This window comes from Taurulus bubalis (genome assembly GCF_910589615.1).
Source record: "Taurulus bubalis genome assembly, chromosome: 9".
Taxonomy (NCBI): Eukaryota; Metazoa; Chordata; class Actinopteri; order Perciformes; family Cottidae; genus Taurulus; species Taurulus bubalis.
The window spans coordinates 2,883,321-2,900,501 of record NC_136597.1 but is presented as its reverse complement, the minus strand read 5'-3'; the positions used below and the strand labels follow the sequence as shown (position 1 = coordinate 2,900,501).

Here is a 17,181-nt window from a genome sequence, read left to right as displayed (position 1 = left end):
GCAAGACACTTAACCGCCAATTGTTCCTGCAGGCTGTTCCTGAGGTGTGCGAGTGTTAGTTACTCCTGATGGACAGGTGGCACCTTGCATGGCAGCTCCTCCCATCAGTGTGTGAATGGGTGAATGATGTCATGTAGTGTGAAAGAGCTTGGAGTGGTCGGAAGAGTAGAAAAGAGAGTTCCAACAGTCCAACATTTTAACATTTTCCATTATTATGGTAAAAAAAATAATACATTTCAGTATAAACTTTTACGAAACCTATGTGAATTTGAGTTTGCATGCTGAGATATATGGGCGCTTGCAAACGATTAGCATTAGCCCAAGCTATGCGTATGCTAGCGATTAGCATTAGCCCAAGCTATGCGTATATCATATAAGCATAGCGTGGGCTAATGCCAATCGCTAGCATATACGGTATATGCTAGCGATTTAGCCCATGCTATGTGTAAGCGTTAGCCATTCACAGGCTAATTGAGAGACAGGGCTCCTCTTCACTCCTCACCAGAAGCACAACTTGCAATAGCCAGTTATTTACATTTTTAAGCACGGATATGTATATATTATTACACAATATGTACGATTAAAATACTTCGCACTAAAATGTCAAGATTTGAACATAATAATAATACATGTCATTTATATAGCGCTTTTCAAAATGCTCAAAGACGCTTATAACTTATAACAATACAACATACTTCACTTCTTTATCTTTTCATTATAGAAGGACTCGAAATCGACTTCACAAATGCCACCGAGACATTCGGACCCCGACGGTTCAAACTCCGGGAAAGCTCTTGGTTGTCCTCTCGGCGGCCCGCACCGAAACACAATGGCGGCGCCCGCATCCTGAACCGAGCTGCGTCTCGTCAGAGCCGTAGCGGACGATACTCGTGTCTTCTGAGGGGTGACAACGATCCTAAACGGAAGAATGGAGGCCGTAGGAGACGACGAACCGGATCCCATAAAGCTCAAGTCGATCAAGAACAATAAAACATTCACAGTGCCTCAAAGTGATCGGGTAAGAGACCTAGCTCCGTTTAGAGCTCGTATAGTTTAATGATGGCCTGGTTATTACCAGCGTTACATAACTCAGATATCACAAGTTAACACTCTGCACAACTCTACGTGGCCTAGGGTGAAATTCGGCATGTATTTGACACAGGAAACATTACATGTTCTAGGAAAACCACCCTGGGTAGATGTCTTGCCCTCAATATTAAACTGTGTAAAGCTAATGCTAATAGCAAACAAACATAATCTGCTACTGTGACATTTCTGCATCTCTAGGCTTAAATGCTATCAGCGATGGGACAATCTTTTTGGGGTGGTTAAGTGGTCATCCGGGTTCATTGATAAGCATGCTAGTTCTCAAAATTGCAGATCTTTAAATGGAGTTTGGCAGCATCTCCATCTGCAGGTGCTCACATGATTTAATAAGCAACCTGAGCTAATGAAAGCACATTGTGTGAAAGTAATTAGTCATTTAACTTTCAAGGTAAAATTAAGGTCCGACTGTGCCATTCACTCCTCCAGTCATGTCTCTGGCAGCAGCCAATCTCATTACCGGCTTCCACCCTCACATAAGCCACGTTAAGGCACCCAGCTCTCCACGTCACCCAGTGATTCCTTTGTGAACCCCTTCACTGTCTTCAAGGGACCTTTTTTTTCTTTCTCGGACATTGCCAAAGTAATCACCAGCCGTCCCAGATTGTTTATCTGCTTTGCTTTGGCCCACTTCCCATTTAGGTAAAGGCAGATTCCTCTTAGTGGCTCAAGGCGCCTGTTTGGTTTCATTATTCACCTATTGATTCCTCGCCATTCATTTTTATTTGAACCACCTAAAACATGTCGCATGGAGCTGTCTGGAGGAAGAGTGTCTGCTCAGTGGTTCTTTAGCGTTGATCCAGGATGTCGGTATCGTTGCGTTCAAAGTGCTGCTGGAGACGAGGACGATGCTCGAAGTATATCACCTCGGGGTCACCTCCATCTTTTCCCTCTTTTTGTTTGTAGTTCGGGAGCTGCAGAAGTGTTAGAGAGTTCGAGAAATTCAACCGCATAGGAGAAGGAACTTACGGCATCGTGTGTAAGTCATATAGCGAAATACAAAAATACATCATCTGAACTGCTCAGTGGATAAACTATAAACTAAACAGCCTCCTGTCCCCGACGTAGACCGAGCCAGAGACACCAAGTCGGACGAGATTGTCGCGCTGAAGAAGGTGCGGATGGACAAAGAGAAAGACGGTAAGATCATCACATGTTTCCTTATTGTGTTGATATGAATCCACCGTTTATTTACGGTCTAATTCCCCGAACTCCTTCTCTTTCAGGGGTCCCCATCAGCAGCCTGAGGGAGATCACGCTGCTGCTGAGGCTGAGGCACCCCAACATAGTGGAGCTGAAGGAAGTGGTGGTCGGCAGTCACCTGGAGAGGTAGCGGCACATCGGTGGATCCACCATTAATACGACCAGATATTCCACAGCAGCAGTTGGCTCAGTTACACCGTTATTAGCGTGTAGCGGGTTCAAAATGCGCCTCGTCTGCAAACCTAACATTGTTTTTCTTTCTCTCGTCTGTGTTTCTCGTTCAGTCTGTTTCTGGTGATGAGCTACTGTGAGCAGGACCTGGCCAGTCTGCTGGAGAACATGCAGACGCCGTTCTCTGAGGCTCAGGTGGGACAGAGCGAGGTTCCTGATTTAGGAGAACTTGTCGCGTTTAGAATTTCCTCTCATTAAGTCATTTCCTTCCCTCCTCCGTCCTCTTCCAGGTGAAGTGTATCGTCCTCCAGTTGCTCAGAGGCCTGGAGTATCTCCACCACAACTTCATCATACACAGGTCAGACCTCTCCAGCTTGATCTCTATATAAATATACCCAGAAAAGAAAGTTAGAAATTATATTACGTATTACGGGACCATAATACTTTCAGGGTTCTTACGCTCATGGAAAACCTGGAACAGTCATGGAGTTTTAAAATGGTTATTTCCAGGCCTGGAAAAGTCCTTGAAAAAAATAAAATCTGAAAAGTGTAGTAAAAGTCATGTAAATGTGTTATATTCATGTGTTCATGACGTTCATTTACGCTGAGTTTGAAATAATTAATATGCTTTTAAAAGAATGACGCTCAAAATATAAGCAGGCATACATGCAGGCATCTATATAAATGTTTATAGATTTCACTAAATGTTTGGAAATCAGTCATGAAATCCACTGGTCACAATGTGTGTGAACCCTGTACATTGTATTTGCTCGTCAGTATGCGGCCAGCTAACTGTCTTGTTGACGTGTCTAAACCGAGCTAGAAAAAAAGGCCAAAATAAAAGATTGGCGCCGGTGGTTTGAGGCGGTTTCCTCAGCCGGCCCTCTGAAGGCCGGCGGCGGCGTGGAGGAGTGTTTTGCGCGTGGAGCCCGTTCCTTATCCTCTTTAATCTCGTTATTAGGGACCTGAAGGTGTCTAATCTGCTGATGACAGACAAAGGCTGCGTTAAGATTGGTGAGTCATCGCTTTTCACCATAAAACCCTCTGCAGCTCTCACTACAATCCCATTATTCCTGCATGCGTCCCAGACTATAGCCAGCACTGACCTCTGACCTCTGACCTCTCTCTCTGGCTTTTTCTTTTGTGTAATACTTTCTAGTTTCACATGTGTTCTGTGTCTTTTATCTCCATTTTTAAAACCTTTTTAGGGTTCGCTCACTTTCTTTTGTCAAAAGAATCTTAACTCAAGGACCACTTACTATTTCTGGAGCTTTTAGCCGCATCTCACTGAGTGGACCTTGGTTTAATTAAGGTCATTTTGTGGAGTCTATTTACAAGGTCACCTGATTTGTTGATTGATCGATCAGTCGGTTGACATCAAATAAATCCAAAGCCAAATGTGTGATTGTGATTTATTATGCAATCAGCCCAAATATTCTGTCACCGTGGAAATATGGTAATCTATCAGTGCCCGGGTCCTTATAGAAGGAAAAACACCAGCAAATAAATACGAGGACACCAAGACTCCAGTGTTATCGTTGCAGTACAAAAGTCAACAGTGGTTACAAGACAGAGACACTGGTGTGGCTCAGTTGAGGCTGTTATGCATTTTGTTATTTTTTATTCTATGGAATTAAAAAATAGTTTTACTCGTCACAATTTGAGGATTCTGAGTGCATCATTGAATCTGCCGCCTGACAAATGACAAATGGATCTGTGTGTTTCTCCCGTACACAGCTGATTTCGGGTTGGCCAGGATGTACGGCATCCCCCAGCAGCCCATGACGCCGAGAGTGGTCACACTGTGGTGAGTGCCTTAAATACGGCCTTAGCCTAATTCCGCTCCTGTGTCTGTGCGGTCGACGCCGGTAACCCTCGTGCTGCTTACGTGGTCCTTGTGCAGCCTCAGTGGAAAGTCCTCCTCTTAATCCCTCCAGTAATCCTCCCCCTGCAGCGGCTCCGTTAACTCGGGCTGACCCTCTTCCTCTGTGCAGGTACAGAGCTCCAGAGCTCCTCCTGGGGACCAAGACCCAGACGACGGCTCTGGACATGTGGTGAGGCTCCAACCGCCGGCATTATGAGGCACTAACACACACACCGTCAACTTTATGCTCTTAGTACGTCTTAAAACACAAGGGAGCTCCACCTGGGACGGGAAATAAGGAGAATTATCATTTTCATTTTCTGCATTTAATCCACGCTATTTTGAATGCTGGATCCTTCACAATCGCAGTCCTACGTCCACGTCTTACATACAGTCTGGTTTTCCTCAGGGCTGTCGGCTGCATCCTGGCTGAGCTGCTGGCTCACAAACCGCTGCTGCCGGGAACCTCTGAGATCCAGCAGGTCGACCTGATCGTTCAGCTGCTGGGGACGCCCAACGAGAACATCTGGCCGGTGAGGACTGTGTCTTCAGCAGGAAGTAAACCCTCAGGATGTCGGGGGATGTTCAAGGAATAGGTCAAACTGAGTGTGTGTGTGTGTCTCCAGGGTTTTTCTAAGCTGCCCCTCATCAGTCAGTACAGTCTGAGGAAGCAGCCGTACAACAACCTGAAGAATAAATTCACCTGGCTCTCTGAAGCCGGACACCGACTGCTCAACCTGCTCTTCATGTACAACCCACAGCGCAGGTACGCACACACACACACACACACACACACACACACACACACACACACACACACACACACACACACACACACACACACACACACAGCGCGTTAACAGTGGATTTAACAGTATCGGCATATTTATCAAGAAATGATTATTTTCTGTTTTCCTGATCCAGAGCTACTGCCAAAGATTCCTTGGACAGTTCCTACTTCAAAGAGAAACCTCTACGTGAGTAAATATGCATCATCTGTAGCTCCTCCCCCTCTGAGGCTCCACACAGGGTTCTTACGGTCATGGAAAAGTCATGTAAATGTGTTATATTCATGTGTTCATGACGTTTATTTTGTTTAAAGTCATGAAACCCATTGGTCAGACTGTGTATGAACCTGTCTATAAGTCCCTCATCTTGACCCTCTGCTTCTCCGCAGCCTGTGAACCCGACCTCATGCCAACCTTCCCCCACCATCGCAACAAGCGGGCCGGTTCTTCGTCCGGCAGCCACCCGAAACGGATCAAAGTGTGACGACGACGTCCTCGGGGACGGACGTCGGTTTCTGCTCACGACGTTTTTACTGCGGACCTCGAAAGCCAAGCGACTCCAACCAGAGATCCTGTCAACGGGCAGGAAGCGCTCATCCTCCAATGCAGATCCAGTGGTTTGCAGCAAGGTGTTTCGAGCTCGTCGGATTTCTTAATATTCGTATTGCTGCCAAGGTCTGCGCACTAAATATTGTGAAAGTATTGAGGACTAAGTTGCCTTGACGATGTGCTGAGGTGTTTTGTCCCTTTTGTGTCGAGCATCTGTCACAGTTGAGAAGTGTCTCTTCTGTTCTGTGACCATTTTGGATTTGACTGTAAAAAGGCACGGCGAGTAGAAACTGAATGGACTTCCTAAGCTCCGCCCACAGTCCCACTGTCGGCGGGACGGCCTCTGAAGAGTTTTATTAAAACCGCATTGGAGAAGATTCTGCCTTCACGACTCGAAAGAAAACCAGTTCATGGCAAAATGAAACGGAACGGCAGCCTTGTTGAACTCTTAGGTTTGGTCCTCGCAGCTTAAGTGTGTGTGTGTGTGTGTGTGTGTGCACAACCAGCTGTGTGCCCTGTTAAAGTGTCCTTGAGGTGACCTCCTGAACCCTTGAATTTGCTCACGTATAGTTAGTTGTTATAGGAAATGTTTGACTCTTTCTCTACAGAAATATGCTTATTCACAGATAATTTTCCAGGACACGTTCAGTGATGATCTAGCTGGTATTACAGACAGCAATCACAGACACTGAACATACACTAATTAATCCACTTGTTCTCTCATGAATTACATTGGTAGAATTGGTCTTTCAGATTCCAGCATGCTAAACATGAAGCTGAAGCCGGTTTCAGTGGAGTTCTATCGCCTGTACAGACATGAGTTGTATCAATCTTTAACTTTACGCATAAAAAAAGTGAATAAGCATTTTTCTCAAACTGTCAAAGTATTCCTTAAAGAGCCTGAGCTTCAATGCCTATGACGTACTGTAAATGAACATTAGTGTAAACACAATGGAGTGATTTAGAGCCTCGGCTAGATACTGAAAATAAAACAGTAGAGCCTCTAAATGTTGAAACCATCAGCTGATGAACATAATAAACATGTAAAAACAAACGTGCCATTATTTGTCATTTGAAATGTCAGTTTTTATTAATGCAGGTTAAATCAGTAACGGTTACAGGGCGTTGATAACGGACCTCCCTCTGAACCAGAATGCACCTCTTCAGACGCACGGTGGCGCTAGTAGCGCTAAGCTAACAGACAAGATGAGAGTTGGAGCAGAACAAACATCCAGCAGCAGATTAAAATGATACTATACTGATAAAATACTATTTACTACATATGCATCCCAAAAAAAAAAAACCTTCATCCTGGAACATGAAATAAATACTTAAAGTGTAAACATACTGTGTAAAGTCAGTCAAGGTGTATAAATAATGTTCTGTCCTGCGTGTCATGGCAGAGCAAACTAAACGCTTGATTCTCTTAGAGGAAAGAAAAGGTATTTAGCTTCTGAACCGACGGCAACAAACTTCAATAACCAGGAGGGAGGACGTCACAGTATCGCTCTCACTCGAGACAAGTGCATTCTGGGAAACGGCGTGCAGAAAGCGTATTTAAATAGAGCAACTGGAGCTGTTTATTCTTGACATAGGAAATGATGCTTTGAGGAAACAATCCTTGGGCTTTCAATCGTACCACCGGGTCTTCATCAGCCGATGGACTTCTGCGCCAGAGATCATGAAGATCATGTGATAAAATAGAAAGCTGCTGGAATAGCTAGAAAATGTTGTTTCTCAACCTCAGATGTTAAGTCACCGTGGATGAGAAGTTCTTACGTAAAAAGAGAAAAGTTAATATAAACATTCACAACACCATGACCAACTGGCAAACATGAAGATCATGTGACCTGACAGAAAGCTCCAGAATAACTACTAAATGAATCATGTGGTGAGATTGTGATCTTAAGCACAACCAGAGAGTTTTCAAATGTTTTTTGGAGGAAATGCTTGTTGTTCTAAATCCATCACATCTCCTGTATTGTAAAATGACACAGTGGAGGAGAGTCATTTAACAAAATAACTCAACACAGAGACGAATACATTAAGACACAAGTTTCATAAACACTTAAGATGCATTCACACTCTCATGCCTGGCAGGAGAAGCGTCTTCTTCTTTTGTTCCTTCTTCAAACGTCACCGTCCTTCATTGGGACTCAAAGCAAAGTGCACCGAGGCAAAATAATTTAAAATAAGTTACAGTCCTTCAGTCAGACAGAATGGGCTCGGAGAGGGACGAACGAAATGCATTCAGATTTCCTCCCATCAGGGGAGATGGGGTTCCTTAGGGAACGCCTGCTTTGGGGGAAACACGTGGACTCTATTGTTCGGCTACCAAATCACACCAACATGTTACAGTGTAGCTTTTGGTTAACTCCCTCCAAGGATTCCAAGAAAGAATCCGGCCCAGATGATTACGAGTCAAACAGACCGGCCTTTTATTTTGAAATCCATGAGGCAGTAAACCAAGCGCCTACAGGACGGGACAGCAGTTTGGGGTTATGAGCGTTGGGAGCAGGGTGACTTCTCCTGGACCAGGGAGAGGCGTGGCCGTCTCAGCCCTCCATCCCAAAGTCGTCTGTGAACTTCTGGACCTTCAGCAGATCTTCAGTGTTGACTGTGGGCCGGGTGGTGGACAGAGAGCGCAGCATGTCGGACTGCAGAGGAACAGCACAGCAGTGCTTTACGTTAGTATTTTATATTACATTTCTGCAAACCAGCTGCTAACGCTAACTAGCTCTCCTCCTGCTGACAATGAAGCGTTATCAGGAACTAATAAAGTGCACGAGACAACAGGTTTAACACCAGGTGTGTAGTGCTAGTTTGTTCATGTGCAGGATGTACGGATCGGGTGGCGAGTGACACGTGTTGTTGTTCCTGTGTCACGTTAAGATAAAATAAAACAAGATAATCCTTTATTAGTCCCGCAGTGGGGAAATTACAGGATTACAGCAGCATTGCTCACAAGTAAATAGAAGATAAATCAATATAAATAAACAATAAAACAGTTATAAAAACAAAACAGTAAAGAAGAATATTAAATATAGACTGAATAAAAAATTAAATAAAAAAGGACTTAAACGTATTGCACGCTGAAACATGACACGGTAACTCGTGGACTGGCCGATACCCAATTCAGCATTTAAGGGCCGTATCGGAGGCCTTTCTGACTCTGGTGTCGGTATCTGAACCATTTTTTTTTTAATCGACAAGATGCAGTGTTGCATCACCCTTTCTGTGATGTCCATTCGTGTGTGTGTGTGTGTGTGTGTGTGTGTCTCACCATGCAGACTATGGGCTCTAGTAGCTTATCACTAGGCACATCCATCCAGGTCAGCTCTATGGCAGCGGGGTCACCGGGGGAACACGGAGTCAAGAGGTCGTCCACCATCACCTGGCTGTTGCTCCGGGAGGGACCGCAAACCTGCAGGAGGAAGAGGAGGAGGAAGAAGAAAAGAAGCGCTCAATAGTAACGGGAAAACATTTGGCGATAACAGGACCGGGGCTTTTGGGGATTTTGAAAGACTTCACCTTTTTGAAGTGCGTGGCCGACTGGACCTTCCTGACCGGCTGCATGAGAGCATCCCGGACGATGACGCTGATGTCGGCGCCGGAGTAGCCTTCCGTCTTGTGGGCGAGCTGCCGCAGGTCGGGCTCGCTCAGGCTGTGTGGCGTGTTGCCCAGGTGGAGTCGGAACATCTGAGAGCGCGCCGGCTCCTCCGGCAGAGGGATGTAGATACGCTTCTCAAATCTGACAGAGGACAAGGTCCAGTCAACGCTCACCAGATTTTATTCATAAAAATTTTATTTTATTTAAAAAATAATCTTTTTGAAAAAAATAATCTTGTCATTCGTAGTTTTAATGACCTTTCTTTCATTTCCTTCAATCAACTGGATTTATTCAAGTTTGTCACCAAAACTACATTTTACAAGATTACATGTAAACATTTGAATTTACATTTGCCGAATAATCATGTTCACTGAGCAGAGCCTGAACGCGTCACAATGTAACTGAACGTTTAGCCGTTAGCAGCGATGCTAACGTTACTAGCTCTCTTGTTGATGTCAACTGATTGTAGTTCAGAGGAACATTATCAGGGCTCAGCGACTAGAAAGCATGAATGATGTCCTGATGGCATGTTTTTACTGAAAATCTGCGGATAGCGACGGCGAGTAAAACTTCATCATGGATTGAAAACGGTCCGTTACACCAACACTGCTAGAAACCACAGAGTCCTACCGTTACAGATTACAACCAAATGTGTGTAGCAGACCGACAGACGACGCAGAAACGAGAATGGCTCCATCTGGAGTCCGGGTGAGACAAACACCAAACCCCCCCAAACAAAACGAGGAGTATTGAAGTGACCTCTGACCTTCTGCGGATGGCAGCGTCGAGCACCCAGGGGATGTTGGTGGCTCCCAGCACCAAGATCCCATCGTTGTTGTTTCCCACACCTACAAAACCAGAGAGCTCCGCATGAGCGCTTTCTGCTTTCAGGCTTGTGCGTTTGCATATTTAGGATGACCGAGTGGTTTCTGCAGTCGCCCGTACGGACCACATGGTTCTCATGTCGGCTCACCCTGCATCTGGACCAGGAACTCCGTCTTGATGCGGCGGGCGGCCTCGCTCTCGTTCTCGTTCCTGGAGCCGCACAGCGAGTCCACCTCGTCGATGAAGATGATCGAGGGTTTGTGCTGGCGAGCCAGGTCGAACAAGTTCTTCACCAGCCTGGGGGACGCGGGGAGAAGTGGGGGAGGGGAATGAGCGTAAGGGAGAGACGTGTGGATCACAATGTTAAAGGAGAGCGACGCAGACGGAGCCACGCCAGTCACAGGGAGTTGTAGGCGTCTCTTTCATCTTATGGATGTTGAGAGACAGGTCTTTATTGTGTGTGTGTGTCTCCAGGATCCAATTGCAAAACGAGGTGTTCAGACCCGGGGGGTCCGACGTACCATAGGTTCCTTCTTACTTACTTCTCACTCTCTCCCAGCCACTTGGACATGAGGTCCGAGGAGGAGACGGAGAAGAAGGTGGAGTTGTTGGCCTCGGTGGCCACGGCCTTCGCCAGGTACGACTTCCCCGTCCCCGGGGGGCCGAACAGCAGGATGCCTCTCCATGGGGTCCGCTTGCCTGAGACCACAAGGAACCAGAAGGGATGTTGGTCACATGACGTCCAACAGAGATGATGCTAAAACGCTATTTGACGAGACATTTCAAAACATCTAAAGTTACTTATTAAACTAATTAGCAGTGCTATTTAACTATGGCTACAACTAAATGACTATCAATGATTTTTTTTGGGACCGATTTATAAAAATCAAAGAAATGACCATAAAATATTCCCAGCTGACATCCTTTGATCGGATTGATTTGTCTGACCCAGAGTGTAGAATTCATAAAGATTTAATTCACAATGACATAAAACACAGAAATATTTTAAAGAAACAAAGAAAAGTAGCAAATCCTCACATTTGATAGCCTCGAACTCGGGAAGGAATTCATAAATGATTAAATTGAATAGCAACATTTGATTCCAAATAGCATTGTTTCCGCTCTGTATTTACCCGTCTCTGTGACCATCACACAACAATCGTTTACAACATTTTTAGCTGAAAACAGAACGAGATTTCCGTGCCTGTAAAGAGGTGGGGGAATTTGATGGGCAGGATGACAGCTTCCTTCAGAGCTTCCTTGGCTCCTTCCAGTCCGGCCACATCGTTCCACCGGACATTGGGCTTCTCCATCACGATGGCACCTGGACACACGGGCAGAGCGTGAGGACTGAAAGCTGATTGTACACCTGTAAGACTACTCGCAATAAAGAAATATAAATGTGGTCAACACCTTCCTAATAATCATGTCAGGGGAAGATATAAAGAAGCATATATTCAATGGCACTAAATTACTGTACGCGTTTACTCACCCATGAGTTGCTCCTGCAGCTTCTTCTTCTCTGGATTTTCTCCCTCGCTGTCGCTATCACTCCTAGACCGGAACACAAACGCAGGTTGACACACACACACACACACACAGACAGCAGAGCCCACGCACTTTAAACATGTCCCCCCGAGAGGGCAGGCGGCGAACGCACTTGTCATTGCTCTGCGCCTCCTTCACGGGCTTCTTGCCCTGTTTGTCTTTATTCTTCAGATAGTCTTTCAGCTTCTCCGCCCGGTCCAGGTACTGCATGCACTTTGCCCGTATGCTCTCCTTCGCCTTGTCGCTGTGGGTCTCATCTGAAGAGGGGGAAGACGACAACAACGTGAAGGAGGACCCAACGGCGTCTGGGAGGGTTTTCCAAAACTAAATTTGGCTGCGGCGCTCACATTTGATGGCGTGTAGGAAATACTCCACAGCGTGCTGGTACAGACGCAAGGCCTCCTCATAATTCTTCGCCTTGTCCTCCTCTGTGGCTTTGGTCACAAGATCAATCGCTTTCTGCAGCAGAGAAACACAGTCAGGAGGACAGGAGTGGACGTTAATGTGGGATGGAAATGGGTCAGTTAGTCTTCCTCACATCGGAGACTGGACCGACCTCTCCACTTTCAAATCACAAATCAAAACCCACCTCTTCAGAACTGCTTCTAATGTGTGACTGTGTTTTTATTTATTTTTGTTCTATTATTTTATTTGTTTTATTGTATAGCTTTTAGGATATTTTAAAAATGTTGTGTAAAGTGACTGAGTATTATGAAAATATATAAATGAAATGCATTATTATTATTATACAGGGTTCATACACATTCTGACCAATGGATTCCATGACTTTTAACCAAATTTCCATGACCAAACATTTAGTGAAATCTGGGTGTAAACAGTAAAAAGTGAGTAAATGTAGTATTTAAACTAACAATGAGAATACAAAGCAAACAGTAAACCTTAAATGACACAAATGAATGAGAGACAATAGTTTGATTAAAAGAATAAACATTTATATAGATGCCTGTATGTATGCCTGCTTATATTTTGAGCGTCTTTCTTTTAAAAGTATACTAATTATTTCAAACTCAGCGTAAATGAACGACATGAACGACATGAACACATGAATATAACACATTTACATGACTTTTACTAATCTTCTGGGATTTTATTTTTTTCAAGGACTTTTCCAGGTTCTCCATGACCATAAGAACCCTGTGTAGAGCATCAGTGAAAAACAAAGCACTAGCATTAAAGTAGCATGTTGTCCAAAGGGATAAGAATAGTTTCACTGATCTGTGGATTAAGTCGTTTGGAGTTTCCAGAGTAAAATGCTCCATTACAGAAATCTTTATTTTCTTCATGTCCAGCAAGAGAGGTGGGAGGGAGCGGCTGCTGCCGGTCTAAACACTGTCCAGCAGAGGGGAGCCGTCAGTTAGCGGCGCAGAGGCTTCACACCACCAGCTGCACGTTGTTGTTGTTACTGGACAGGCTCGCACATGACCGCCAGCTCGAGGCAGCGCGCTGCCCGCAGGCTCGGTTCTCTACACGGGCTCGTTCACAACATCCGCGCGCTCCAGCGTCAGCTGTTCTGCTAGCTTAGCAGGTTAGCACACGGTGCTAACGGCGGCCAGCTAGCAGCAGCCTACCTGTAATGTGGACGTTGTCATTTCATCTCACTCGTGTCCTCTCGCGCTCAGACTTCTCTCCCCTCACTCGACCCAAACGGCGGCTGCGCGGAGGAAAGGAGCCCGTTAGCGGCGCTGTGTCGCGAGGGCACGGGCCGCTCCAGACATGGCAGAACCGTTAGCTGAGCGCGAGCTAATGTGACAGCTCTGCCTCGACCCAACAGAAACACGGCAACAAGGAGGCTGCGTCGTTCTTCTTCTTCGGCGTTCTTTTATTTGAGCTCGCCACCAGTACATATAAGATGCAGAGCGCCACCTGCTGGACCGGAGGATGCGGTGTTAGTGTGAGCGGGAATGGATGTGAAGGCCCAATCACGAGGTCCCAATTCAGGCCTTAAACCCTGAACCCTCTGGGACTTAACTGACGTCACCTGTTAAATGGTTGAGTGTGAGAGGCTGTAGGGCTTGACATTGTGTCATAAACGTCATAACGTGTTGTGTGTAATTGTGTGTATTTATTTAATGTGTTGCATTCCCTGATTGTCTTCCAGGCTTTTGCCTCATGAGATGAGAGGGAATCGTCTGTTAACTATTTTTTCTCCAAACAGCTTCAGTAACAAAATTAAATATTGATGAATACATTTGTTTAGATATCATTTCGGCTTTCATTCCTCTGCTTTCATGTGTTTTTATGTTCCATTTTTAATCCTTTATGTTCCAGTGTACATTTAATACACCAGCCTCCACACTCATGAGCCGTCCTCTTTGTTTACTTTCTTTTTTGTAACGTCTCCATGCTTCCACTGTTGACCCCAGTGTTTAACGTCACTTTGCTATGAATCGTGGCCGGGAGGCCGGACAGTGCACAGCCCACCACCGACCCGTGATGCTGAGCACTGTTTGGGGTTTTAAAGAACCCGTTCTCCTCTGGGACCCTTGAGGTTTGTTCTTGGATTGGGGTTGAAGTCGTAACCTGAGTCACGTTGAACACCCTGAGTCACATTTTTAAGGGCTTTTGTAAACATACTATACAAACTCTTTTTATTACTTTTTTCCACAAACAATGCAATGTTTTTTTATTCTATATTATGACTTTGTATGACGCACTACACCACAATCATTTAGAACATTTTTGACAAACTTATGCGTTTTAAATCAGGAAAAGTGGAGCTTTATGGGTCAAAGGTCACATTCAAACCCGGTCTACTGCAGACTCAGGTCTGAATCGAGATAAATAGGGCAACCACAACTTTTTATGATATATTCAGACACTTTAATATTGTTTTTTAATGACTTTTTAAAACACATTGTATTATGATAGATTTGTTTTTGGCCACATTATATAATTACTTTGTATGACTTAACTAAATAGTGTGCCTGCTCTATAGGGGCATCCCCAATAGGAGGAAGCTAACTGTATGCTAACAGGAAGCTTGTGATGGTTTTTCAACTCCTTTCAGGGCTGAGACCTGAGCTGATATTGTATTATTATTATTCCAATAAAGAGAGGAAACCTCAAATCCTTCATAGATTGAAGCTCATTTAAGGCCTTGCTCTAAAATGCTCGCTTCCATATAATTTAGCATCCTTATCCCATCCCAACTATTCATCATGCTTTAGCTGCTTTTTAACCTCTTATCTACCAACTCGTCCTCCATTCAAAAGTTTAAAGGTTCCACAGCTTTCATACATTAGTTGTATACAACTTTTACATTTCTTTTTACTTTTTGAAAATATTCAACACAACTGATTGAGATTTCCTAATTTGACCCACCCATTCCCACTTTTCCAATTCATTCATACCCTGGGTCTCTAGCAATCCCCCAGCATTATCCTAAAGATACATTTATACTGATATTTACGGTTAAACTTGACCAATGGTGCGCTGCTCCCACCTAGCAGATTGAAAAAGACACATATGCCTGGAATACGTACAATGAAAAGTAAATATTGCGTATATGATAAAGCCGAGACCACACATCCTTCATGTGATTTGTAACAGTTTTATTGGTAGGTATTTACATATGAGATTATTACATCGTTATCGTACATTGTATACGGGATCTTGGAAGTAAGTCTAGAATACTTTGCATATGACAGGTTGTTGCAGCAGCGCTTCATCCCGCTGTGACTCATCAGTTCAATGATTGTGTGTGACGCAGATATTACCTTTGGTTAAAAAAAAAAAAGTCTTCTTTGAAGCATTGCTTTGCATAGACAGGATAGCCTCAGATCATAAGGAGGAGAAGAGGAGTACATTCACAGATTTAAAAAGGGCGTTTGATCGGCCAGTGCATCGAGAAGAGGGACGGCCTGCAGCTCGTAGAAGGTTGACCAACTGAAGACAATCAGATCTGTGCAGTGAGGTCGACGTGACATGAACAGCGGTGAAGAAGCAGGAGGGAGGAGTGCGACGCGGGGACCAGACTGACCCAACGTAACCCGGGACACGTTCTCGCCCTCTCGAAAAAGAGAAAGAAAGAAGTTGTTCCAGCCCTCACGAGGACATCAGAGTCCAAAACAGAACGAAGGTCGTTCCGCCGGGCGACCGGTTCCCGTATCCGAGGACAGACGAGATATCGTGTTCTCAGCCGTGCACACAATGGCACACAATGGCGCATTGTGTCCATCAGAGGCTCTGCTGAAGGGGAGGAGAGGCCCGCCAACCGACACGACGTTATGAAAACGTGCCGATTGCAGTCACGTTGAATCCTCGATGTCGAGTGTCGACACTGGAGGGAAGATCGTCGCCAGTCAGCTGACTTCACAAGTGACAGCAAACACAATCATATGGGTGTGAACTAGAAAAGCACATGGCTGTGTTGAAGGTCTGTTACGGTATTTATGTGGAGCAGAGCACTTTCTTCTTGAGCGTGGGAGCTGTAGTTTGATCTCACGGCCTTCTTCGGCACACCAGGAACAGCAACAACTACCCTTTTAACATGTGTGTATGTATATATAATAAATATATGTATTATTATTATTATTTATAAGTGTTTTAAAGTTAATCGCAATTGGAAATTATTTCAGTCAGATAAAATGAACTTTTCAAATGAAATTAGATTTTTCTTTGCGTCATTGAGTTAAATATCAGCCTGAACCATATGGACCTGCAATGCCTCATGGGAGGTGAGACGTATTAGGGCCGCAAACAGATCGCTCACACAAGATGGCGGCCCACCCGTTTAACGTTTAGCCAGAGAAAGGCCGCCGTAGGGACGGTAACAAGACGGCAGTCACCTTGAGCGAAGTGGAATGAGACGGTAGTAGTGGTTGTGTGGGTCGAGGCAACACAAGGTCATGTCACCTTGTGTCGTCGTCCGGCACAGAGTTCAATGTCAGGAAGTCGTGCTGTCGTGAGAGACGCTCTTTAAAAAACTAAACAAAGTAACGTGGCTCACACTAGGAGAGTAATACTATTGCTTGCACGTGTCTAAAGCTTACAATTCTCTTATCGTGAGGAGGAAAAAGAGCAGAAAAAGGAAACGATACAAAGCGTGTGTTGGACTACACGTCAAAAGGCACAGTTGGCACTCCTGATTACAACAGCAGTTTGGGATAATGTGCTAGAAAGGTGAGTCTGTCAGACAGCAGGCACACTATCAAGCCGACAGAAGCGCGTAACGCACACACACACACACACACACACACACACACACACACACACACACGCACACACACAGCTCACTAGACTGAATTCTGACGGTGAAACAGCGTCCACACAAACGCATTAAGAAGAGCCCAAAGTACATTGGAAGGCTGTCGTGGAATGATAGGCATAGAGTTACGACTGGTCTGTGCTTGGCTGTGTATTCATTGTCTAAAAATGCTTCCTTTCCCCGATGTATTCCAGTAACACTTTGCTCAAAGTGCACGGGCCATGGCGTCTTTAACATTTTAGCAGATTTAATGGAATGTTCTTTTATTTTTTTGATACTTTTTTATGTGTGT

General features: G+C 44.9%; 2 protein-coding genes across 2 annotated transcripts; one reads left to right on the top strand and one right to left on the bottom strand.

The window, feature by feature from the left end:
* Nucleotides 1–918: 918 nt before the first annotated feature.
* Nucleotides 919–5,614, top strand: cdk10 (cyclin dependent kinase 10; the record flags this gene model as incomplete). The annotated part of the gene is made up of 13 exons (XM_079223768.1): nt 919–1,018; nt 2,011–2,083; nt 2,173–2,244; nt 2,331–2,433; nt 2,592–2,673; nt 2,769–2,836; nt 3,440–3,492; nt 4,216–4,285; nt 4,473–4,532; nt 4,752–4,875; nt 4,969–5,108; nt 5,267–5,319; nt 5,520–5,614. Exons 1-13 carry the CDS (start codon nt 929–931, stop codon nt 5,612–5,614), a joined length of 1,083 nt encoding a protein of 360 aa, XP_079079894.1. The 5' UTR covers nt 919–928.
* Nucleotides 5,615–6,780: 1,166 nt separating this feature from the next.
* vps4a (vacuolar protein sorting 4 homolog A) lies at nt 6,781–13,310 on the bottom strand. Its single transcript, XM_079223940.1, has 11 exons — nt 13,252–13,310; nt 12,010–12,121; nt 11,775–11,919; nt 11,607–11,668; nt 11,319–11,438; nt 10,657–10,813; nt 10,263–10,411; nt 10,056–10,137; nt 9,211–9,430; nt 8,963–9,103; nt 6,781–8,336 (listed from the first exon to the last, which is right to left on the bottom strand). Exons 1-11 carry the CDS (start codon nt 13,270–13,272, stop codon nt 8,235–8,237), a joined length of 1,311 nt encoding a protein of 436 aa, XP_079080066.1. The 5' UTR covers nt 13,273–13,310; the 3' UTR covers nt 6,781–8,234.
* Between the last annotated feature and the right edge of the window lie 3,871 nt (nt 13,311–17,181).